General features: G+C 41.1%; 1 protein-coding gene across 1 annotated transcript; it reads left to right on the forward strand.

The window, feature by feature from the left end:
* Positions 1 to 3674: 3674 nt before the first annotated feature.
* CNDP1 (carnosine dipeptidase 1) lies at positions 3675 to 23770 on the forward strand. The gene is made up of 14 exons (XM_072851325.1): positions 3675 to 3752; positions 6204 to 6282; positions 6599 to 6788; positions 11104 to 11222; positions 12241 to 12384; positions 14016 to 14178; positions 15328 to 15416; positions 17870 to 18070; positions 19506 to 19590; positions 20144 to 20304; positions 21719 to 21883; positions 22079 to 22220; positions 22631 to 22778; positions 23641 to 23770. Exons 4-14 carry the CDS (start codon positions 11145 to 11147, stop codon positions 23744 to 23746), a joined length of 1482 nt encoding a protein of 493 aa, XP_072707426.1. The 5' UTR covers positions 3675 to 3752; positions 6204 to 6282; positions 6599 to 6788; positions 11104 to 11144; the 3' UTR covers positions 23747 to 23770.
* Positions 23771 to 25999: the final 2229 nt, after the last annotated feature.

Consider the following 25999-nt stretch of genomic DNA (forward strand, 5'->3'; position numbering starts at 1 on the left):
GACGAATGAAATCTTCAGATAAGATGACACCATGCTGAGATAATTCAAAAGGAATCAGTCACGCTACTTCATGCTGACACTTTCTTTTTGCTTGAAATGTGGCTCCCTGAAAACTCACTATTTAGGAGAAAAAAAGCGCTTTTCCCCCTTTGCTTGCAGGATTCACCTAAAGCCTCAGCTATGTGAGTTGCATTATCTTTCTAATATCTCTGCAGAGCATCTCCTCACTTCCCAGCTACGAAAGAGCAAGTCTAGGTAGATAGAAGGCATGTTTACACGTGGCTGCACACCAATGAACGATCTGACATCTCTGACACCTTTATATTCAGCTGAAATCACTCACAAGGTACTAAATGGACAGTTTGGACTCCTTAAGTCTATAATGTTTCAGATTTGATTCTTCTATATGAGTTGCTCATGTAATTACGGCTTTGGAAAAGGAGGTATGTGCTGCCTCTAGCAATACTTCTAATAATAACTTCTCCTTTACCCCAGTAGTGAATGATCAGGTAGATGAAAGCAGGCTTATTGCAAGTGGAGAAACTAGGGCTGACAAATATATTTGTACTTCTCTAAATGTGACAGAACTGGGTCCATTTCATTACGCCATTATCTTCAGTCTCCACTCTCTTGTGCTAAATTACCTGCTAAGTTGTTGTGTGTGCTCCTCAGGTAGGTTTTTGTTGTGGGAATCTACTTGCCCAGCCAGTTTCCCTGTAGGTATCAACGTGAAAACAAACTATCCTAATCTCTGTAGCCTTAGTGAGGGAAGGCACCATGGGAAAGTAAGGGGACATCAGAATATGTTTTTTTGCTTCTTATGTGCTTTTCTGTAATCTAAGACATTGACCTGTGACATGAAAAATACAAAAAAACCTGCTAAACAAAAAGTTTGCTTCTATTCTGATAGAGGCATAGCAAAAGACACAGGTATTGTGGTTTTTCCACATAGAGAAGTGAAGAAAAATGCTACCTCTAAATTTTCCATGTTTCATTATGGGAAGTTTCTATGTAATTGCATGCTATGGATGGAGATAAAGGATATCCAGCTGTACCATCAACTATGTCTGTCTCAGCATGTAGGAAACAACCAAAGAATTCAATGTGGTCATGCAAATAAATGCAAAACAAAAGGTATTGGTGTGTCAGACTGGTGTGGCTTGTGGTTAAGAGTCAGATTTTGAAAACCTGGAGTTGTTTGGTGAGGCTGCCCAGCAGCATTCTGCTACTAGGGAGGGATTTGGATGATGATCAGTTTGGGGTGAGCCTTGGAGGACAACCTGGAGCCCTGCAGTGGGGAGCAGCACCTGTAGCAATGCATTGGACATGGACCCATGCTGTCAGGCGGCTCTGCAAGCTAAGGGAGCAAACTGAGGGCTCCCTTAACATCCAACTCGGCGTGGCAGGGAGATCCCAGCACCTTCTCTCAAAGGTAGGTGACTATAACCTTGTATTCAGGGGCCTGAGCAGAACACTGACATTAAAAACAGATGAAAAGCAAAGCTGGTGATGGTGTTGCTCATCTGGAGTGCAAAGAGTCTTGTGGCTCAAGCATGCGTCCAGGCAATGTGTATCCGAGATGTGATTTCCTCCCCAGCCTTCCTGTTTCCCAGCTTGCAGGAAAGGGTATATGTTTTATTGCAAATGGGGAAAAGATACTTTTCTTTCTGGTCAAGCTGTGTCCCTGTTAAAAACTGGCTTCCAGGCAAGAGGAGAGGAGCACAGGGTGGAACCATTCTTCGCAGAGCAGTTTGTGCATTTGACCTTTCATAGCTAATGGCTTAAATGCTTTTAAAAATATTATTATTATCATGGGATTTCCTCTGTTTCTCTTTTTTAGTTCACCCTAAAACTTAATTCCCTCTGAAGTGCAGTGAGTGAGAGGATACAAAGTTTATGCATCTCCATGAATTATCTCAAATATTTCAACCAAAATTTCATAATTTATAAAAGGATTTAGGCACTTGGAGTGTGGGATTAATGACTTGTATCCAAACCAGTGATTTTCAGAATTGTCATTTGCTTAGAAGTTGAGATATAAAAATATTAGCTCTAAATGTTTAGGTTCCCATAGTACAAAACATGCAAAGCCATCATTGCCTTTTAAGCCATGTCAAGGCACATGCTACACTTCTGTGGAAAGGCCTTTGACATATGAGAAACTTCTCTCCTTGAAAAGACTGTAAGGAAGAGAGCAAAGATACTTGTCTGCAGGGAAAGTATTTTAAGTCTAAACCCTCTTGGAATGAATAGGGAACTATTTTCCATAGAAGTTGTAATTAAGTTTATAGCACCTCAGCCAAAGAGCCTGCTCCACTAATCACAGATCCACTTCAGTTGTTAGCAGGCTCAGAGCCTATGCACAGGTGTTTAATAAGATGTCCAGATATGAATTAGTTTTCTAACCAAAGGCACCAGTCTTGTAGTTATCTGCCTCTGGCTTTTGTTGAGATGCTATCACATATTTCACAAAACGGCCCATTGATAGCATGACTTGCATAGCACCACGTGAATGGTGCAGAGCCTCAGCTTAATGAGCATCTGCTCTGGGCTCTCGAAGCACGCGCTTTACCCTCCGTATAGTCAGGGGCACTTTGACAGAAGAGATGTGCTATGAAATATCTCACACTCCTCCTTAAGGTATCAATCACAAAGACCTTGCAAGGGTAATGTCTGTTGCCAGGAGATGCAACAGTATTGTGTGTGTGTATATATAGTTTATACACACATGTATATATTCATGTATGTATAAACAGTGGGTTCCTTTATTTTTAAGCTATTTAAGAGCAACTTACATTTGTCAAGAGAAGAACCTCTCTGCTCACTTTGGCCTCTTCCCAAATACACTTCAATGACAGGAAGGCTGCAATGGAAAAATACTCATAAGCCTTTCTTCAGAGGCTGCTGCTCCCGGGACACCCAGCTGAGATGCAGAAGTCAGCGAAGTGTCAAACTGAGCTAACTTTGGGGTACTCCAGACGTGTGCCTTGGGGGGCACCATGCACACCACCACCTCCGTGGCTTCTGCCCTGCCTCTGCCAATTCCTGGACCTCACAGAAAGTTGGGAGGAGGCAGCGTGAAGAGCTGCATAAACCTAAGTACTGCATGGTTAGTATCAGCTTCACCCCGTGAACTCATAAAGCCAGTCTCCGATGTCTGTCTGGGAATGACTGCGAGTTACCAGCTGGAAAAAAACCTCACTTGCATGAGGAACATTAATCACTCCTAAGGGAATGTTGCTGTTAGTTGGCTGAGCAAAGCTGTCTGAAGGATATCAAGATGGGAATAACCTCTTGCCATCGCTTCAGCATGATCAACAACTGAAAATACTGTTGCTTAATCATTAAGCAAAATGAATTTACAATCTTGCTCTTGGAAAAACAGGACGGTCTCCTACCTCAGCATTCAGTGCAGTGTAGTGGAAAAGGCACTGGACAGGAAGAACTTGTTCATTCCTTTCTGGGGTGTATCACTTAAAGCCCACATGCTTGGAGATCTGTGTACAAAGAGCCTGCTGAATTAGCCACTAGGCAGTGAGAAGGCTTCGTGTTACTGCTCTTCCTTTCACAGAGTATCTTGAATCTTTGTGGCCCTGCTCCTGGATGGTGCTGAGCATTGCTGCTGCATACAGAGGACAGCCTGTGGCCACCAAACCTCTGAAGCACTGTGCGACCTCTTGCCTGGGTAAGGGGGTCTTTTCTAAATTAATCTCCTTCCACTGACGTATCCAGCTGTGATTACCAATGTTCAGGTAACAACCATTAATTCAGGGTCTTGGGGGTCTTTGCCTCTCTACCAGTGCAATCTCGCTCCACTGTCTGACAAGATTTTGCAGTGGGCAGTATTGCTTAACTTGTGGTCCCAGGTTTTGGGATCAGCTATGATCATCTCAAAAGATGATGGCTGGGAAATACTCTTCAAGCTGCAGCGTGAAGTGGGGAGGATTGAGGAGGTGGAAGGGCTTGCTGCTGCTGCACAGGGAGCAGAAGTAGAAATCCTGGTAGGGAAAAGGTATTTTGGGAATTGGGTGAAGGGGCCTCTCCATTCCACATTTATAATTCTAGAGACAATGATAACTTAGTTATATGAAGGCTGTATGTTGAGAAATGGCAGTAAGCTGCAATAATAACCAGGTACCACTGATTATGATATTACAGTATCATTCCCCTTTTCCTGAAATACACCTTGAAGAAATGAAAATTAGCTGGCTTGAGCTAGATGTAATTGCTTAGAGTGACAACATTGAAAACCATCATAGCATTTCTCTGTCTATGAAACGTTGCTCCCAACAGCATATTTCTTGCATATTTGCTCACTCTACTTAATATTGTAAACGCTTAAGATAATTTTTTTAATCAAGGTAACAAGACACTCTAGTTCTGCTGAAGTGTCAATGAAATTAAGTTACTCTTATTTGTGTCATCTCTTTGTAATCAACTGAGGCTGCCCTGACCTAGTAATAGAAACACAAAGTAGGAGACCATCTCTGCCCTGGGTAGCTTACATTTTCAAAGGACAAAAGAAACAAATTTTTTTTTTTATCCCACTGTTTTAGTTCTGCTCTTATTTTCCTATAATTGATCTATTTCCTCCTGCTTAAACACTTACTGTATTCCAAAGAGGAGTTGTCCATGCCAGCACTCAGCCAAACTATTCAAGTTGGTTCTTTAATCTTTCCTCATAAGTTACCCTTTCTTGTAGTTAATAAGCTACCATCAAAGAGTATTTTTATTAAGGAGATAAAGCTGACTGCATCTTAAAAGGCTTTTAAACAATGTTGGCAATGTTTATGATACTCCATAAATGGAATAATGACCATAAAAAAAATAAATCTCCTACACTGTGGACTCTAAACCTTGTTCCAAGTTATAGGTTACAAAATAAGGAGCAATTAGCAATGAAATAATAAGCCACAAAGTAATCATCACTCTTTTCCACAACAGTACAGTTTCTCAGTAGTATAACGTGATAAATAAGCAAAGAGTTGAATGAATAAATTTAGTAGACCTATTTCTAATCTCACTCCTACTATTGTAATTCAGGAGTAACTCCAGTGTGAAATGTTTAAAGTTAGGATAAAGGAAGGCAGGATTCATGTAAAAATACAATTATTTTAAATAAATGCAAATAAACATTTAATTTTCCCCCAACTTTTGCATTTCATTTGTGAAACAGTTTATTATTAATCAGAAGAAGAAGAACTTAAAAGAAGAAAAGGTCTTTGTAAGGCTCTGAGGCAGGACCTTAACCTCCCTTCGAAGACTGATGCTTGTTACTGAATCTCATCATGGGAATAGTGGTCCTTTCAAAATAAGCAGAGGACCATAAGGATAGAAACTTGTATGCAAACACAAGCACCTAAAATTAGAAATTTGCTAGAAATTCAGAGGCCCTCTGGTATGGAAGAACTGGCAGCAAGATGATGATGAGGCTATCCACGTCTAAGTGAGTACAACACACTTAGATGTGGATGTGAAATGCCATCCCAGCAAGTCAAAATATAGTAAATATTCTTCCTGTATATTGTAGTTTTCCTTTTGGTGCTCACTGTGTTCTAAGGGTGTTATGAATTAGTAGCTCAGCCTTACATACTAGCAGATGTAGTTCGGTACTTAGCCGTACCTCCCACAGTTCTTTGCTATTAACCTTTTTGCTATGAAAAGAGCAAAAGACAACGTACTTGTCTTTCCAAGAAGGAGCTTTATATACCAGTGTTTATCCGTTTTCAAACCAATGAGCAGTCAAGCTCAGAAAATTTTCTTCGGTGAATAGTGATTTACTTCTCCTCAGTGGGCACAGAGTGAAATACTACTTCCTCGGAGAAATTCTTCTCCTTAACAGAAATGTATTCTCTTCTTTTCCAGTTTTCAAATCAACAAGCAACAAACAAAGGCCATTTCTTTTCTCTAAGTCCTCTAAAATACCATTGTAAAGCAGCAACGCTTATCAGCAACACTCAAGTGCTTTCTGATGCTGGGATTCTTGCTAGGATCTGGGACTTCCACGGAGAAAAGGAGCAGGAAAAGGAGATGGGAAAATTTCTCATGGTTTGATGTGGTAGTGATTTGAATATCCGACTTGGACTATTATATGATAGAGAAGCAGACTTAAGCATCTAAACCAAAAGTTAGTTTTTAACTTAAAAGTAACCCTTCATAACTGCAGAACATACAGTGAACTGAGATAAAATGTCCTTGTTTAGCAGGTCGAAGAGGAGATCTTTCCAGTTCAAACTCTCATCACCAGCCATAAAGGCAGCTGCAAAACAAGAGTACAAAGAGGTAAGGACTTTCTTTTCTAATACCATCTGTAATATAGCAAAGCAGAACGGATAAACAGGGTCTCATTTTTTTTTTTCCTCTAAGGCTTGAGCAAGAAGGGCAGGGCTAGCCATTGCTGTTCTTTGGAACGCCCCTAAAGCAGCTCATATTGCAACACTTCTTAAGAGCTGACTGCTGGAAACAGCACTGGCCGTTGCAGCGTCACCTGCCAGCAAGTGCCAGATTTTCCCTACGCTTTCCACCAAACGTTTTCATTGCTGTGACACAGTTTATTGGATTTAATGCCATTTCTTTAACCTTCTTCAAATGCGGCCAGGCTTTGAGTGGGCGTTCATCCCCCTACACGTCTGGATCTCTGCAGCTCCTGGTCATTACAACGGCAGCGGCTGCATGTGGTCAGGGCTTTGCTGGAGAACTGCCATGTGAAGAGTCCTCCTCCTCTGCCAAGGGTCTCACCTAGTCAGCTGGAGAGGCAACTGAGGCTTGATTGCCTGCTTCCACCAAAGGTGGGCCACTTATCAGTGAATGTTGTTAAAGGAAGTTAAAGAATAACCCCGTTATCCCGGTTATCTTCCTTGATGGTGATTGCTTAGAGGGAATGTTCCTTTCAATGGAGCCCACTATTGGTTTGGTAAATTAGCTCCTACTGCCCTACACATCTTCATCTCCTTTCATGTCAAACGGTCTTTATATTATTTGCAAACTAGGCAACTTCTGACTTTGTTTTTCTCTGAGTTGGTTGCAAAATGTTCAATTTTCATTGGCACCCCCTGCACACCCCTCAAATGCCGCATCGCAGGGAGGAAAGCACGTGAGGCACGCGCTTCAGGAACAGCCAGGAGGGCAGCAAAGCACGTTCAGGAGCTGCTTCTCAAATGTTTGTAAGTTTAGTTGATATTTTATCAAAGAGTCATCCTAGTTAAAGAATCAACTTGGATTTCTTGTTAAATCACCCCCTAAGAACATTAAGTTTTCTTTTAACAGTACTTGATGAGATGGGAGGAAGTGAGACACAAAATGTTCTTACTACTAAGGAATGAAGGAAGAGAAACTGCGTGACTGTCATGCATTATTGCTAAAAATAGTCATACTACATTTTTCTATAAAGCAGCAACTGCTCTTTAAAATGAGATCAAATAAAATACACTTGAAATTGAACACTGAAGGCTTTGATATTTTTTTCCCTCTGGGCTTTATCATCCTTTCAAATCATTTTTCCCCTCCTCGTAACAATGAGCTATTTTAGCCTTGCCTGAAATCCTTCTACTGTTTTATTAAACCGACTCCCTTTTTTACACAAGCTTTCCCAGTCGTGATCCAAATGCTTTCTAGCAGCATTGGCTGTGTATTAGTAATGCATTAACATGAAGTTCCATCTGCTGCTGCCCTCCCTCCCTCCCTCAAGTACAGCACAACATAGTTGCTACCTAATTTCTTGTTTGAATTATTAGTATTTGGTGCACTCCGCTACTCTGGAGGACTGCGTAAGTATCTCCTCACATTCATTTTCCCAACTTTGCCACTGTTCATGCTTATTTTTGTTTATGAAAGCAACTATTTTTGTGATATTCTATAAGCTTTTATTGAAATCTGTCTCAGTTTCAAAAATATCACAATTATTTAAAATATTCCTAGGACGTTTTGAATATCCTAGGAATTTGAATATGTTTTTTTTCCTCCACAGCATTTTACTTTTCTCCTTTCATTTTTTTAAACAGTTAAAAGCTAATGAAACTTGACTTGAAGACATATGTCTCTTCTCTGCACCTTTCCAGGTCATTTGCATGTAACGCAGATATAAAAAGAGGAAGATAGCACCATCACAGAACACGTCCCCTTTATAAGCAGCCCTTTTGCAATTCTGACCTTCATGTAATATTACGTGTTTCTTCAAGTCACCATAAGGTGCCAACTATATATATACTCATTCTTTTTAGAGTGAAAATGCATAGAATTCAGCAAAATTGAATATTTGAACAGAGAGAGGGAAAATCATATATGATGGAGACACTGATACTTATCCATTGCATGAGCTTGGTTACTCTAGCAGCCATGTTCTGACTTGTGTCATGATCCTCCTTGTTAAAGGGTGGCATACCCAAAAGGTATTTTTTTTGTAACTGAAGCTGGAGAAGCCTGTCTAGTTTTCTATGGTAAAGGTTAAACAAGGGCATATTCAGTGGCTTCTGTTGCAAATATTTTCCAAATCGAGGTTTGGAAATGGCAGGGTAGAAAGAATGAGTGAAATGTGTGAAACTGAGGGATCTAGCAGGCTTTGTGGTAAATGAAGGTAACAGCCCTAAAGTCTCTCTAGATGAACATCTGATTAAAATCCTCACATGCTGGGATCTCTCGACCTGTCTGTTGGCAATGCCCATGGCAAGACTAGGATTTATCCCACTTTTGGATGAATGACCACACTGTACAACGCCTGTTCCTATCAATCTCTTCTGGGGATGCAGTGCCTTGCACTTTCTTGGAGCCCCTCACAAATGTACCCATTGCGGGTCCCGTCCTCTCCTCAGTTTGGGCGGGAACCAGCTCCCCTCTGCGAGACCCAGCTCAGAGGTGGAAGACACTATGTCTGTAGTAAGGACCAGCGTGAAGGTAAACTTTGTTCTCCTGGGACCCGCTGCTGGCTAAAGCAAGACTGAGCAACATCACGCAAGCAGTGATTGCCTCGTCCCCCAAAAGCGCACAGCAACAAAAAGAAGCAAACAACATAAATGGCCTCCATGCTTGGTTTTTACCCGATACCGATCATCTCCCTGTACCTTGGGCCCCTTTCAGACATGACCTGCAGTGTCTCAGCTCAAATGCCCTCCCGTATCTACCCAGGCACCATCCCAGCAAGTGCCAGGGTCTCGTCTTTGTTCATCGGGGAACAGCTACCACCACCCTAGCCCGGGATGCCTGGTCTTGTCTGCCCTGCGCAGCCCAGGAAGTCCTCCTGACCGTGTCGTGATCGCACTCCTGCATGTTATTGCCCTCTCTAAAATGGGCTTTTGTTGCCAAATATTTGCAGCCACTTGCACAGTCCAAGGCTGGAAGAAATAGCCAGACTGGGGATTTTAAGTTTGGGGTGCTTGTTGCAAAACTCCTGTTGTTAAGCTTTACCTGCTGAAGCTCTATCCAAAGATGACTAGAGCCTAAGCTACCAAGCTCCAAAACCTCATTCTCCACCACATCTTTGTTGCTAAATCCCAGAAGCTGCTTTGGCTCTTCTGAAATGTCCTGGATTTTTTTTCATGCTTGCTTCAGAGATTCCTGTAATAATCCTTCTTGGTTTAGGCCAAGTTGCTGCTGCTGTGACTAGTGATGGGAATATTTGAAGGGGATGGTTGATTAGATCCACCTCTTGGAGGTAGGGTTTACCTTTTCATGGAGAAAACAATGTGAGAAGAAAATGGTACCTTGATCATCACTTATGGGTTATTTTCCCAGCAGGTATTAGCATTTAAATAATATTCCTACATTTAAATAATATGCCTACATTTAATCTCTCCATCCTAAAAATCCCACTCAAATTTGGATTTTATTGTCTCAGTTAACAAGTCATCTCCATAGCAGTGCTTTGCAGCCTCACTGTCCTGCAAAATTGGCATTTGGTGTCTTTCAATACCAGTGTTTCCAGTGTCAACAGATATCAGGAACTGGACACTGGGGACTACATCTAGTGTCATAGGCCTTCTCAAAGCTTTACTTCAGAGAGTGATCTGTCACAGGCAATGTGGATGCAACCTTGCTTGCAAGGGAAGGGTGGAAAATGGGGCCCATCCTTCATACAGCCAGGATCTCCAGCCAAAATGAACGTTTCCCTCCTCTTGTTCATCACGCCTGTGTTTTCAATCTTTCTTCTCTGTCAGAGAAACATAATTGAAATTATTAATATTACCATAGCCTATCACCTTAGCAATGCATCAAAGTTGAGGAATTATGGATGGACCTGCAACTGCACATTTTGTTACCAGTATAGAATATTTTTAGAATCACAGTGTTGGGTTTTGACCTTGGAGTCCATCCTGTTGCACAACCCGATACAGCAGCTATTCTGAATTTAGCCCAGCCAAGTATTTAGCCATGCAAGTATTACTCTCCTAACACCGATTCAAGAAACTACATCAGGAACTTCAAGGAAACAGGAAGTGAAAACTGCAGAAAGGAAGAAAAACACTTCTTAAAATCTTATGGTTTTAAAATCTTCACTTATCTTGTCAAAAACAAGATGGCAGAGAGGTTTGCAAATACTAAATGGCTTCTGCACTTATCAAGTGTTTCAGTATTGACACTGTTCTTATTCAACCACAAAAGCTATTTGTTGTTCAATACTCTCCAGCGTCAGGATTGTTCTCCCTTATTCATGTAAAATACGCAACGTGTGTCAGTGAATCCATTCTTCTCCCTCCTTCTGGAAATGAAGAAAAAGAAAGATGAGTCCCCTGGGCCATTAGTGTGTGTTGGTGTTTGCAAGTCTTCCCCCAGGGTTGTCTTCCCAGAACGTACAATTTGATGTTTGTGCATTGAAAAACGATGCAACAAATATTTCTTTAGAAAATGCTTCCCTTCATTTACTTATGAAGCAGAAATTGTAAAGCTGTTTACTCTTTGGTCATTTTGTCACTTTCTTCCAGAAACTTGACTTGAGTCGACTGCAGGTTTTATGTGATGATATAATTCAGGTATACTTTCTCCTGGCTTGAAGGACTTAAATGAGACTCAAATAGGCTCAGCATTTTGCAGTTGTCTATGCTTTCTAGCACTGAAAAGAAGTGCATATTGCAGGATGTCTCTAACATGTTGAACTTTATCCTTAACTTTCAGGTAGCATCCATCTCAGCCTTGCACTACTCTTTAAGGCAGGAATGTCCTCACCATCATCTTCGGTGTTGGAGATGAAGATCTTCCAGTACATTGATGTACATCAAAGTGATTTCATCAAGGTAGGAACTATATCGCAGCGAAATGACTGGAGCGCAGAACTGGCGTCCCGGAGTCCTGCGCTCTACGTGCCAGATGAGTGTTTGTGTCGTGGTTTAGCCCCAGCCGGCAACTAAGCCCCACACAGCCGCTCGCTCACTCCCCCCTGGTGGGATGGGGGAGAGAATCGGAAGAGTAAAAGTGAGAAAACTCGAGGGTTGAGATAAAGACAGTTTAATAGGGAAAGCAAAAGCCACGCAAGCAAAGCAAGGAATTCATTCACTGCTTCCCATGGGCAGGCAGGTGTTCAGCTATCTCCAGGAAAGCAGGGCTCCATCACGCGTAATGGTTACTTGGGAACACAAACGCTATCACTCCAAATGTCCCCCCCTTCCTCCTTCTTCCCCAGCTTTATGTACTGAGCATGACGTCATGTGGTATGGAATAGCCCTTTGGCCAGTTTGGATCAACTCTCCTGGCTGTGTCCCCTCCCAGCTTCTTGTTCACCTGGCAGAGCATGGGAACCTGAAAAGTCCTTGACCAGTGCAGCAACAACTAAAGCATCTCTGTATTATCAACACTGTTTTCAGCACAAATCCAAAACACAGCCCTATACCAGCCACTATAAAGAAAATTAACCCTATCTCAGCTGAAACCAGGACAGTTTGCCAATAAGGTAATGAGCAGGGTTCCAGATCTGGCATCAGGTGTGCCACACATGCTTCACAAAGGAAGGCTGCAAGGGGAGAGTCTGTGCTGGGGACCCTCTGGGTGGAAGAGGGATTTACACGGACCTCCGTAAACCAGGTGGCTGTGGGCAGCCTTCGAGTGTGTGCAGAGAGAGGCTCTACTGAGCCAAAACGCACCCACATGGGAGAACTGGGAAATCTTTACCAGTTAAGAAAAAAAATATAGCATCCATGACACTGCTGTGATGGGATGGAAATGAAACCATCTTCCAATGTGACACTTGTCGTGTTCAAAGGCCAAACACCACAGCATCCCGGGTGATTTAACTGCACTTCTTTCCTTCCTGTGCAGGATCTTAAGGAATGGGTGGCTGTGGAAAGTGATTCTGTTCAACCAGATCTGAGGAAAGAAGTAATACGAATGATGGCATTGGCAGCAGACAGACTTTCAGCACTGGGAGCCACTGTTAAATCAGTAAACCTGGGGTCACATCAGGTGCTTGTCTGATTCTTGCACTTAAAACATCATATTTGCACATGTGGTTTACCTATTATTTTCAGTGCTATGTATATGCAGATGTATGTTATGACTTACTGATATTTTTGGTAGCTAGATAACAATTTATCAGTAGTCCTGTAGCTACATGATACCTGCTGAAATCAGTCCCTCCTCAGACTGAGAACGGACTTGGGAGACCACACAGACAATCCAGATGCAAGTGGATGTTCTCTGCATAGCAAGGACAGTCTGACGCTTTTAACTGGAGGGAAGCAGTTTGCAAAAGTAAAAGGCCTGAGTTTTTTACCAGGGCTTGTTTTTACGTTCCTCCGAGTAATGAAGCATGATAGTTAATACATCAGTTCATCACCAAAGTCTCTATATGTGGGAGGTGGCTTTTACAAGGAAAGTGTGGCCAGACAGAAGGGGCTAGCCATCTTGAGCATCATCTTTGGTTTTGGGAGCTTCTGACAAATGCTCCAAGACATTTTCTTAATGACTGTTGGAAAGCAACAGAAAAGAGTTAATCTCTGAGAAATCTTTGTCTCTAGTTTACTTACCTTACTGTAGCTGGGGGCTCTTTCCTGCCCTGGGCTGTTAGATTTCTATTCTAACAGGAATTCCGAAGTTCATGAATAGTGATTCCCTTTTCCTTCCTCTGAGGCTTCTGGGGAGGATTGTGAAAGTCCTAGCACAAGGACCTTGCAGCACAGCAATACTTTAATATTTCAGGTTACGTCATTTAATAGTTGTAATTAATGCATTTAAAATTAAAACCTTAGCATGCCCTTGGCACGCGGTTATGATTGCCAAAATATATAGCGACAGTCTGTATCCATAACAGCAGGGAATGGATTACCTGGTGTTGGAGCGGAGACCACAGATACTTTTCTCTGCCTAGGGCCAAAATACTGTTTCACAAAATGGGTTTTTCCTTCCATTGCTGGGCAAGCAGCTACGCTTTTGTGTTGCAGCAGACCGGTACAGACGGATGCTGTTGGTGAATACAAGGGAGTGCACACATTCCTTCACTTCTTATTTCTCTCCCCTGTGAGGGGAGACACCCAGGTTCTCTTGGCCAACGTGGGGATTCTTCTGCACAGTGGTAAGTTACAGGATTAGTTTAGAGCCTTAACCTGTTTTGAAAGCAGTCTGAGATAGCTGCTGCTGCCTCCTGCCAGCAAAACTTTATTTTGTTTCTGTATTTGAAATTACAGGCCTCCTGCAATCTGTTCATGGTAAAATCAAACCCCAAATTAGACTGTGTGGCTTTTGCCTATTTCAGTGTCACAACATATGCTTTTGTCACTCCAGCACACAGTCAGCTTTGTCTTCTCCACTGCTGGGAAGTAAGAGTTTAGTAATGAGGGCGTTTATGACAGTAAAATGTTAGAAGAGCTCTATAAAGTCCCTGCAGAACCTAAACAGGTGGGGAGAAAAATCTTAATTTCTCTGGGTAGGTTAGAGCTGGATTCAAAGTCAGGTTTGTAGAGCTGATCAAATCAGAGCCAACTGAGTATGTGGAATTATTTTCAATACTGAGAATTCCAGGGTTTTTTTTATATAACACTTGCAAGTTTTCAAAGGTTTGTTTTTCCTTTGTTGCTTTTTTTCACATTTCTCTGCAGTTGCCTGATGGCCAGGACCTCCCACTGCCTCCCGTGATTCTCGGGGAACTGGGGAAGGATCCACAAAAGCCCACTGTATGTTTCTATGGTCACGTAGATGTGCAGCCTGCCAAAAAGGAAGATGGCTGGAAAACTGATCCTTACACACTGACCGAAATCAATGGTATGTATCTGGTCATAACTCTTGTACTGTTACCTGAATACACAACTCTGAGATTCTGAGTAGAAGGAGGCTCCCTGTATGTTTAACCACAGCATGAGGACCTCTCCCATGGAAATCTGTGGGACAAATCCAGCGGCTTTGAGTCTTGATGACTGTGCTGTGAGTAGTGAGACGCATCCGTGATTGCTTAATATTTGGTGTGGAAGAGCCACATGACGTTAATGCTGCTTTATAGAGTATTCAACAGATAATCCATTTCTGCTTTAAAGTTCTTGTTGGGTTATTGGATCAGCCATTATCCTCCTCGCACTTCCCATTCTTGCTTCATAATCCTTTAGTACCTCCACCTGCCACGCTGGAGCTAAGAAGCATTGCTGGTGGAAGAATGAGACCTCCACCTTAATGTACTCATCCTTCCACTACAGACAGCTGAGCGTGAAAAGCTCTAGTCACTTGAAGGACCAAAATTAAGGATGGAGGGTCAGCAGGGAGTAAGACCAAGAACACAGAAATCCTGATTCCCCGGCCTGTCCTATACCCATTAAATCGCCCTTTCCCATCTGTTGGGACCAGTTCCAAACACCCTTACTTGGGTAACTCTTCTGCCTCCAGTGGGGACTGCCATAGATAAATCTGGTAATGGCAAGCCACAGATTTATCCTGTGTATGAAACAGATTTATCTGTAGATTAAACTGAAATCTGTCCCTGTATATAAGTGTACAGTCGAACGCTTAAAAAAAATTATGTACCTAGACTTGTAGCTTCATACTTCTACTGTGGTATTTGTCTGTGGGTATTTTGCTGCTTGTTACCTGGGCTGGCTGATGTGCACAGAAGCTGCGTTTTGTGCAAACTTTCCAGGCATGTCTGGTGTGAACAAACAGCTCCTAAGAACAGAAGTGAAGCTCAAACTGGCATGTAGCAGAAACCACAATACAATGTACATAAAAGGGGAAAAAAAAAGTGTACCAGTCCACTGGGCAATACTCATCACCTTATTTAAAACAAGTCAATGAAATCCTGATTCTTTTGATGCTTCACTTGACACACCACTACAGCTTCTGTGGCAACAGGAATTTGCTGATTACATTGAAGTGACGAGAGAAGTCTCACAGATTGCTTAAAAACTTTCCTCTTTTCTTTTTAAGGAAACCTCTATGGGCGTGGAGCAACAGATAATAAAGGACCTGTTTTAGCTTGGATAAATGCAGTGGAAACATTCAGAGCCTTGAAATTAGTAGGTATCAATGAGGAATTATTATTGTTGTTTTATAATATAATCTCTCTGGAGGGATGCATTTACCTTCCTGTGAGTTAGATGGTAGGTCTCTGTCCCAACAGATTACGTGCATTTTAAAATATTAGCTTATTTCTAATGCTTTATCCAGGGCACTGGTCCTACTCCAGTAAGAATCTGTTCTTGAGCATTTCTATTTTGAACAGTCTGTATGCAATGTAATTATGGTATTGCTGTCATTGCTCTGCAGAGGAAAACACACTGGGGGAAGCATTCAATATATATTACATACATTAAACAGCTTTGATACCCTATTCTCTCGAGAGCTTTTAAAATGGTAAAATAACATACATCACAGATTGGTCATGAAGACTCATCTCTGCTGTTACATTCTGCCAATCTTTGGTTTCGCCTACCTACAAGTTACCTTCAATTTATGTGTATGCGTGAAGAGAACAAGTATCAAAAAACGCTCACACATAATGGGCTGTTCTTTCAATGATGTATTAGATTTATCAAAGCAAATGCTTTGAATGGGTGCACTAACCGAGCACAAATATACTGACTTATAGCACAACATATCTCTAAGAATCAAACTTTTGCCTAAACTATTACAACGACCAACACAGTTATCTTTAAATCAGCCTGCATATTTAATAATTTTGGGCTAGTTGTATCCCCAATGCAAAGCTAAACCCACACATAGTCTAAGCTTATAACTTGGTTAGCGAGCATCCTTTAAGGTGAATTTGCACAACACATTTTGTTAGATTGCTGAGAAACAGTTTTGTGCCTCTTATGACATTATGGCACAAATTGAGTGTAAGTCTTGACTTTAAGTCCTTTTGCAACGTTCTGGAAAACTGATGTTTTTCTTGCATCAGTAGTACTGAATTGACCTCGGTGTCTCTTACGTGCTAGCAAACCCACATGTTACTTGCCTACAGATTAGCTGTTGTAAGTTGATATGGCTATGGGGCTGTCTTTTTGCATCTTTCCAGTTCTTCAAATCACTAATAGCTACTTTGACATTTTAACAAGCAAGCAAAAAGAAATCTTTGTCATTTGAAGCCTTTCCCTAGAAAACAGCACAGACCATCAAACAATACTCATGAACAGTTTTGTTTCTAGATTTTTTTTGTGGTCGTTCAATGAACCATTGGTGAACCCATCCATAACACAAGTTCATTTAATTCTACACATTTGTTCCTGCATTTAATCTGAGCATTGAATCAAAAGATAAAACATCTTAAAAGCTGTAATGAGAAAATGAATTGGAATGGGAAACTAAGCTCAAATTTATTTCTCCTATGGGACGTGTCAGCATTTCTAACTCACACTACTCCATAACAAAAGTTCTCTTAATTACCCTTGGAAATACATCCTTATGAACTAGCAGGCAAATGGATTCATGAGTGCTAAAAGGACAATTATAGTAGAATCACCAGCAGCATTTTTACCGCTGTGTGACTAACTCTGGCGACAGATAACATGTTGGGAAAACTGCAGCAGTGGACCTCTGCCAGCAGTTCCCGCATGGGCACTAACAGTGGAAATGAGAGGCAGGAAATTTTCTGTGAAAATGCAACTGTTATTACATAGGCTTTCCAAAACAATTTAATAGTACTGAGAGAAATCCCATTTTATGAGACAGTCCAGCACGTTTTCTGGAAACACAAGGAAAAAAGATATCACTTATATTCTCCTTCAAAAATGAAAAGTACAGAAAAACATGAAGAACAACAAGTTTTTCTGGGAAACTGCACGTGTATATTTATCAATGCCCTTTTGTCCTGGTTTTGGCTGGGATAGAGTTAACTTTCTTTCTAGTAGCTGATATAGTGCTGTGTTTTGGATTTAGGATGAGAATAATGTTGATAGCACACTGATGTTTCAGTCGTTGCTAAGTTTACACCAGTCAAGGACTTTTCAGTTTCTCATTCCCTGCCAGCGAGAAGCTGGGAGGGGGCACAGCCAGGACAGCTGACCCAAACTGGTCCAAGGGCTATTCCATACCATATGGTGCCATGCTCAGTACAGAAACTGGAGGAGTTGGCTGGGGGGCAGCGATCGCTGCTTGGGGATGGGCTGGGCATCGGTCAGCGGGTGGTGAGCAATTGCATTGTGCCTCACTTGTTTTGTACATTCTTTCATTATTATTTTTCCTTTGCTGTCCTATTAAACTGTCTTTATCTCAACCCATGGGTGTTTTATTCTGATTCTCTCCCCCATCCCACCGGGGGGGTGGAGGGTGAGCAAGCACCTGTGTGGTGCTTCGTTGTGGTTAGACTGGGGTTAAACCACGACACCTTTCTATTGAAACAAGCTATATATCCTATGTCCTTCTTTTCCTAACACAACATGTAATGCAAGCCAGACTGCTTTTGATTTTTTTAAGATTTTTTTTATTTTTGAAAATGCTTGTTCCTTACCCAGACTTTTCTAACGTTTAGGCTATGCCAGTAAACTTCAAGTTTGTAATTGAAGGCATGGAAGAAGCAGGGTCTTTGGGGCTAGAAAAATTACTTGAAGAAGAAAAACAGTGCTTTTTCTCTGATGTTGATTATATTGTGATTTCGGACAACCTCTGGCTCAGCAACAAGAAGCCTGCCCTCACATATGGGAGTCGGGGAAATGCCTGCTTCTTTGTGGAGGTAAAGGACACAGGTTCATTTGAACTGGGCCCCAACTAGAGAGCAGTGATGTACCTGTAACCACATCTATATCTGCATGCAGGGAAAGACTGAGAGCAAGCTTAATATTTACAAATGCAGACCTTTCTTCCATATCCTTTTTTGCTTATGCAGATTTCCCCCCTCACTTCAGTTCAGTTAGTCTTATTTATTTTCATTAACTCTTCTTCAATCATCATTTCTCCACCTACACTGTCTCTCCTTGGTCCCTTTCCTACCCCGTTACTCTCCTGCCGCTCTCCCAGTCTTTTCTCATCACCCCCTCCGCATGTCAACTCCATTCTCTTGCAGCATCATCCCTACACCCCCCAACTCTCTCATTCACTCCCAAACCATTTCTTCTGCAGCTCTGCCCTTTTTGCAGCAGATACTCCTTAGTGCAATATATCTGCCTAAAGAGACTCAATTTAGTTGGATCCCTGGGTTTAAAAGCCACACAAAATTTTTGTAACCATTGGCAGAAGCAAATAGTAGTGCACGGTAGTATATTTAGCAGCCAACATGAGCTACTGTGAAATGAAGAGAAAAAATTTCTCATCTGGAAACTTCCTGATGAAGCATAAAAGGAATTCAGAGAGAAGATTAAAGAACTAGAGAACTAAAGAAAAATCTGCATTAACCTTTATGTCTGAAATAGAATGAAATTTGTTTTCAAACAAAAGAGCCTTGGCAGCCTTGATTCAATTCTTCTAAGTCTCTGTTAAGAAAAATGATGCTATTAAAACATCAAAAATGATCTCTGCCTGCTACCAGATAGTGGGCTGTAATGAGGTTTTGAGAAGAATAAACAAGTTTGTTGCAGGCAAATAGTTTGATAAACCTGCGTATGAAAATGTGTCTGGAAAAAGAATGCATTAAATAAACCAAATGCCCCTCTCTATTCTAAAGCTGTATGATTCAAGAGACCTCTAAATTCTTACTTGTTGCAATCTGGAATTAAGGTTCAGCATATATTTTCTTAATGCAAAACAAGTAAGGTTCTTTCTTGCCTTTGTTAGGAAGATTTTGCATTAAATAAAAAGGATGGAGAACTTGAAGAGTTTATTCTGCAATGTTAGAAACAGTGATATGCAAGTGTTTTACTTACTATGCATTTAATATTAATGAAGGAAAGGAGGGAATGGAGAGGCACCCTGGCTTTCAAATACCTGTAAGTGCTATAGACAGCTGAATTTCTCTCTCTAGTGGTTAACAAAAGAGCCTTGTCTTCTCTTTACCAGAAGCAGATTGTCTCTGACATGATGTTTTCCATTTTATATACAGAAACACATAATCGTTTTCTATTAATTTGTGGCCTTGTTTAAAAAACTGAAGCCACCAGCTGCTGTGGAAAAACAAACACTTGCAGAAGAATAAGGTAGGGAGTGTTTATATGTAACCAGTGTTTTTGGTACAGGTGGAATGTGGTGGCAAGGACCTTCACTCTGGAACTTTTGGAGGCATCATTCATGAGCCGCTGTCGGACCTGATAGCTCTGCTGGGTAATAACATGCGTCATTGCTCAGGAGTCACTGGGGAACAATGGCTAGCAATCAGCCTAACGAAGATCAGTGCCATGTTTAATTGACCTGAGTAAGGCAAGTCTAATTGAAGCAAGATTCCCAGGTTTCCAAATCTCAGCATAGCTATGGTGGCAGCAGCTGAGGAGGGGAATGTCCCCGGTAAGGCCAGGACCTCAGACGTGTGCCTGTTAAGCAGATGGCAGTCGTGTCAATCAAGAACGTTTAAGGATTGCTCGCAACTTGAATACATACCTGACTTTTTAATGCTGATTTGTATCTCAGTAGGATGATGTTTTCATGTCAGCAGCTGGGCTGACACACTACACACAAACAGCAGCTCAATGGTTTTCTTAATAAATATGAAAATACATCAGTGTAGGTGCCACAACTTGATGGATGCAAACAGTTGCTAGGAGTTCGTTGTTAGGCTTACTCATTCGATAAAGAGTTAGGTAGAAGAGAAAAGGTGTTGTGACTGCCAAGTGGAAGAAATAGGTCCCATGTGCACTGTTATCTCTATGTTACTTTGTAGACAGCCTCGTGGATCCCACAGGTCGTATTCAGATCCCTGGAATCTACGACAGTGTCGCTGCCCTGACGGAGGAGGAGAGGAAATTGTATGAATCGATTGAATTTGATCTAGAGGAACACAAAAATAATAGCGGTGTGAAAAAATTCCTCTATGGCACCAAGGTAATATAAAATCTGTATAAATGGTCAGCAGAAAGAATTTAAATCACCCATTTGTAGCATTTATGTATAAAGGCAAACTGAAAGATATTTTCAGTCAATGGCAAACTCAAAACAAAATAAAGGAGCACAGAGCATTAAAAGGTAAATAAAATTAATCTGCTGAAAATGCAAGCTATCGCATCTGGGGAAATATGAATAATCAATAAAAAGGAAAAATGCAAAACTAAGTGTCGCTCCCCATCTCTTGCACTGCAGATCCTCTCCCCCTCACCTAACCAGTCAAAGAAAATAAGCATTAAACCCCCTGCATATGGGTTACATAGTAGGAGAGAAGCTGTATTCAGCTCTGAAAAAAATGGGAAAGCAGCTTTAGGCAGCTGTGGTTTGGGGTGGTTTTTACGTGTTTAATTCAGATTTTGATGTCTGCTGAGCACACCAAAAAAGCACCCACAGCTATAAGCCTCTCTTTGCCAGCATTTAAAAATTATATCCTAAATAAAAAACAGCAGGTAAGGGCAGGCTCAGAAAGATCTCTCTGCACCAGAGTGGCAGCTGGGAGAAAGGAAAGAAGTGATTCATTTTTTTAATCACTAACGTAATTATCCTGGTGTACGCTCTAATATGGCTGCTTTTATTTCCATGAAAAAGCCTCTGAATTAGCCTAAGCTAGACTGTAATAATCAGTAATACAGAAGTATAATGTAACTACACTAAATAAGTTTTGATGCTTTACCTATATGATGATGAAGTGGGCAAATTTTATGTGTACATAAAGCTCTAGTCTCATAAACCTGGAGTAGAAGGAAAGGAGCCTTGCCCTGGGGTTCTGCATGAAGACTGATTTATAAATTATATATTTCTCCTTTTTTCCTTAGAATAAACATTTTCTCTGCCGCCGCCTTATCTTCTCCAGAAAAACAGATCAACTTGGTTACTGAACATTGTCGTCTTACCTCTTGTATTAGTTAATGATCATTAGTAGAATTTCTTCCCCAGTATCATCTGGGAGGCACCTGGCGAAACTGGTCACAGGTTTCTCCTGTGAGAAGTTCTGAGATCAACAGATGGTCAGATCAGAAGTTGTTCTGATTTTTCTTTGCACTAGAAAAATTTGCTTCCAAGGTATTTTAAAATAATGCTCCACTTCTCTTGTTGTGCATGAAAAGCTGTTCTCATCCAAATATTTCTAAAGGTAAACAATCGTTGACTGAAAGAAGTAGTACTTTTTAAAATTAAAAGATATGAGCGTGGGTTTAAATTACAAATCAAACATCTTTAAAATACAGAGGTCTCCAAATACAAATTTCAGGATGGAAAAAGGTTGTTTCTTCACATCAATTTATATCAATTGTGAATTTATATAAAAAATGAATTCAGTGTCATCCCTTATATTTTCAATGTCGGTTTTTTGAAGGAAGAAATACTTCTGCACCTGTGGCGTTACCCTTCTCTCTCTATTCATGGGATTGAAGGAGCTTTTCATGAACCGGGAATTAAAACTGTCATTCCGGCAAAAGTCATTGGCAAATTCTCAATCCGTCAGGTTCCCCACATGGACCTTTCGGTTGTGCAACAACAGGTAAGAGACAAACCTTTTCTTTGGCCTCTACTGTGTAAACTAAGTCCCTCTTAGCACCTCACAAATTTACACCCAAAGTAGTAAAGTGAATGTTTCTAGCATTTATTTGTTTCTGAGAGCAGAGGTGGGAATGCGGGTGTAAGCTTGAGCTGCAAGAAGCTGAACGTTTCTGGCTGCAACGAGTTTTCCCTGCAGGTGGTGGAGCACTTGGAGGGAGTCTTTTCCAAGAGGAACAGTCCAAACAAACTGAAAGTGTCTATGCCTTTGGGCGCGAAGCCCTGGCTCACCGATGTTAATGATCCGCTATATAAAGCAGCACGAATGGCAATAAGAACAGGTATGTTCCTTCTTCTTTCAGTCCTTAATGTGTCTGCAAGCGCGCAGAGGAATTGTGCTCGTCCATAGAGCAAGCGGGGTTTCCTGATGCGGTGCTACAGTCACTTACACCGCATAGAGCTATGCATCTTATCAATTTTGATAGAACAACTCAGCCATTGAGGCCTCCACCTCTTGCTGAATTGGGGTGTATTTAATAGGAGTAGCCAGAAGACCTCGTTTAGTTCTTTCGTGTACTGATTCAAAGCCAGAGGTTTGTAGAGTGCAACTGATTCATGAAATCAATTGGCTAGGCACTCAAACCAGTTCCTACTCAGAAGCCCTTTATGTTTGAGCAGATAGCTGATATTTGGTAGCTGAAGACAGCACCTTTAATTCACTTAATGAATCAATTCTTTCCCTGTATTTCAGTTTTTGGAGAAGATCCAGATTTTATTCGGGATGGTTCAACAATTCCTGTTGCCAGAATGTTTCAGACTATAACGCGGAAAAGTGTGATGATGTTTCCAATTGGAGCAGCTGATGATGGAGAGCACTCCCAGAATGAGAAAATAAGCAGGTTTCTTTTATTTGTCCATTTGTGCTATACGAGAAGGTGGGAGAACCGAAGTCCCGGGGACCCACACATAAGCACTGCCAGATGGGAAGCTTTGTCCTCCACGGGACAGTCCCAAAGCACTGTCTCTGGCAAGCTTGCTGCTGTGCCAAGCAGAAAGCAAAATTCCCAATCTAACGCATACCGCTATATGCTTTTCATGAAGTGTTTACTCAGTCTTTAAATACATCACACTGGCAATTTCCATTTCACTGCCAGTTAAATTTGTCTCTGGTCTGAAAGACGAGGATGTAGACGGGCACCTTTCCATCACAGCATCAATTTCAAAGTATTCCAGTCGGACATACTGAGGCTAGTGGTTAAGTAAGGGTTTAATGGTTTTCAGTATAAATTGATACAAAGGTGTATTTATATTACAGGGACTAAAATTAGTGTAATTATATATCAAAATTAGCTTAAACTTGCCACTTGTGCTCATTCTTTGAGGAGCCATGGTAAGACACTGTTCAGCGTGGTGCCTGAACATTTGTGCAGCTTCTGAGTCAAGTCATGCTGAGCTTGAACTGGAGAATCCTACAATAATTCTAAAATTATTTTTTGTTGTCCCTCAGTATAGCCTCAACCCTTGTGGCTACAGACTGTGGTAATTAGGGGACATAACACTGGAAAAAGTTTCCTCGGTGAATCCTTCAGAAGAATGCCAATTGCAGGATGTCCAGAATTTCTGCGTACTTGGTCCTTTTTTTTGAGTGACCAATCTTGCAAATTCCTCTGAGGACTCTGAAAACTTCACCAGACTATGCCACTAATTTGAAGAGCAGAACAGCCTGACAGGGCTTCATTCTCTTTCTTTCCTTCTTCATAGACACAACTACATTGAAGGAACCAAAGTGTTTGCAGCCTTTTTCCTGGAGATATCAAAGCTACATCAGCACTTACATGAAACTTCCAACACGGAGATTAACAACTGATAGACCATCAAAAGAAAATCAGCAAAGCACTTTTTTAGTCTTAAACTTTCTAACTTCCTGATCTGGAAAAACATATAAATCACATATTCAGTGGGTCTGAATTGGTGGAAAAAATAAATGCCATGCTCTTACTTGGCATACTACTAAATGGTATGCATATGTGATCCGGTCAATCAGGTGATCTTATCACTAATGCTATAAAATAGGGTTAGGGATAATTCATTCTTGCTGAGTGGAATATGTTACATTTTAGTTTTAAAATTCAGAGCAATGGGAATTTTGGCATATATTTTATTAACATTACTTTATTTCTGTTTCGTAGCATGCCCATGTTCACGCCGCCCAGCTCGTATTTCAGTTTCTGAATATGAGCAATTTGCAACACTGTCGTTTCCTCCCCACTGTATACAAAATTTCACTATTAATTATTTGAAGAAAGGTCCACTATCATGTTAATCTTTCCTGTCCTTCACAGAAGGCTGTAAATAGGACATGCAATACAACTACCTTGCTGAATTTGATGCAAAGACTTGTCTATGAACATTTACGTCTGGGAATAATCACTGAGGTCAATAAAACTGAAATGGTAAATAAACATTTCCAGGTCTGGATTCCGCCTTTTTGCCCCCATTTAATCCAAATCTCCTCTTATTGTGCTGTGAGCAGTTTTAAGAATCACTACATAATATATTTCCTTAATGTGACTTTCTTTTTGTGCAACAGAAAAAAGTTTTTGTAAACATCAGTTCTGGCCAAAGTCTGTTGTCAGAGGAGCGTTTTCCCACCTAATTAACAACTAGTTGTTGCGAATTACTTTTAAAGCATCAGTTTACATTGATAATTAAATCAAAAGCAAATACTGTATTTTGAAATTAAAGCAATAGTTGAGAGTTCTGTTTGCTGTTTAGGCAAAACACCTAGCACAAATGACATAATTCACAGCTATGTATTTTTTTATTTCAAAATGTGATTTTTATTATAACATGTAGTTATTTCACACAACCAAAGCGTCTGAACCAGATTTAAACAAAAACTTAGTAGTGTTAAAAACACTGTTAAAACAAATTACACTAATTAAATTACAGAAAGTAGTTGGTATCCTTCCTTTCTTTCCTGCTCCCTCTCCTGCAAAAACCTGCATGAATAAAGGTGATTAAGGGCATAAAGTATGGATGTGGAGTCTATAGAAGGGAATATTGTACCACAGATAACGTGTATGAACAGCTGATGTGGAAAGTTATCAATATAAAAGCCTTGGCTGAATTTAAAAATGTAAATAAACAAGCTTCTGATTTTTAGTAGCTCCCCTGAAATTCCTGGGAGCTGGACGTAAAGGTAGCCGGCTTTTTAAGAGGTCTGGGAACAGTAATAATCTGGGATACTTAGGTTTCAAATCAGGTTCTCAATAAACACCCATTTTCAGACTTCCCCGGGGCTGTGAGGCTCATGGTTCAGCTGGTAAGAACTGAGTAAGGATGCTGGCTGGGGAAAAGGAGGACCCAGCTCAGTCTCTTACTTGTGTTGGCTCTGCAGACTGCAACTGCAGTGTAACTTTCGGTGCCCTTGTCAAGAGAGAGGACTCCAACACAAAACAAGGACCGAGACTCCAGATCAGAAGACTCAGTTTGCACATCATCAACTTGCAGAACAGGTCCTCGACAGTCTCTCAGCTCCCTTCGCCTGTTTAAACCATTTAGGAATGAGCATGGTGAGGAACGCTGCTGCAGGGAAGAGCACTTTGGTGCCTGCACAGGACTTGGCAGATCGGTCCATGCTTAAAAGCTATAGCTCCAAAAAGGTAAATGATTGAATTTTGCTGAAGTACTTAAGGACATACAATTGACATAAAACATTATTTGCAATCTCTTGTTTTGCAGTGGCTTTAGAAAGTGACTTCAACCATCATTGAAAGAACAGCTACTCATAAATATGACCCTTTTGGCAGAAGAGAAGAGCAGAAAGCTCTGTGAGATGTTGGAGGTGGTATATTTCCTCACCCAAGAGGTATGGAGGCTGTGTTTCTAGGACTATAACTAACTGCTTTGGAAAACAGTATAATCCATGCTGTCTAAGGGCTCTACAACATGAAGAAGTGCAACTGAAGGTGGGCTTATGCTAGACGTAGTTTCTTCTGTTGTTCTTTGGAACACCTAATAAAATACAGTCAACAAAGACAGCGTCATTTTATAAGCACAGGCACTATCAGAGCAGTGCACTGAAATAAGGTTCTGCTCTGAAACAGCCACTTACTGT

The sequence above is a fragment of the Ciconia boyciana genome, chromosome 2 (genome assembly GCF_034638445.1).
Source record: "Ciconia boyciana chromosome 2, ASM3463844v1, whole genome shotgun sequence".
NCBI classification, from domain to species: domain Eukaryota; kingdom Metazoa; phylum Chordata; class Aves; order Ciconiiformes; family Ciconiidae; genus Ciconia; species Ciconia boyciana.

Coding starts and splice junctions, on each gene's coding strand:
- CNDP1 (XM_072851325.1), top strand. CDS start 11,145: ATGTCCTCACCATCATCTTCGGTGTTGGAGATGAAGATCTTCCAGTAC. Junction 21,884..22,078: donor TTTCGGTTGTGCAACAACAG/GTAAGAGACAAA, acceptor TTTTCCCTGCAG/GTGGTGGAGCACTTGGAGGG. Junction 22,779..23,640: donor CAGAATGAGAAAATAAGCAG/GTTTCTTTTATT, acceptor CCTTCTTCATAG/ACACAACTACATTGAAGGAA.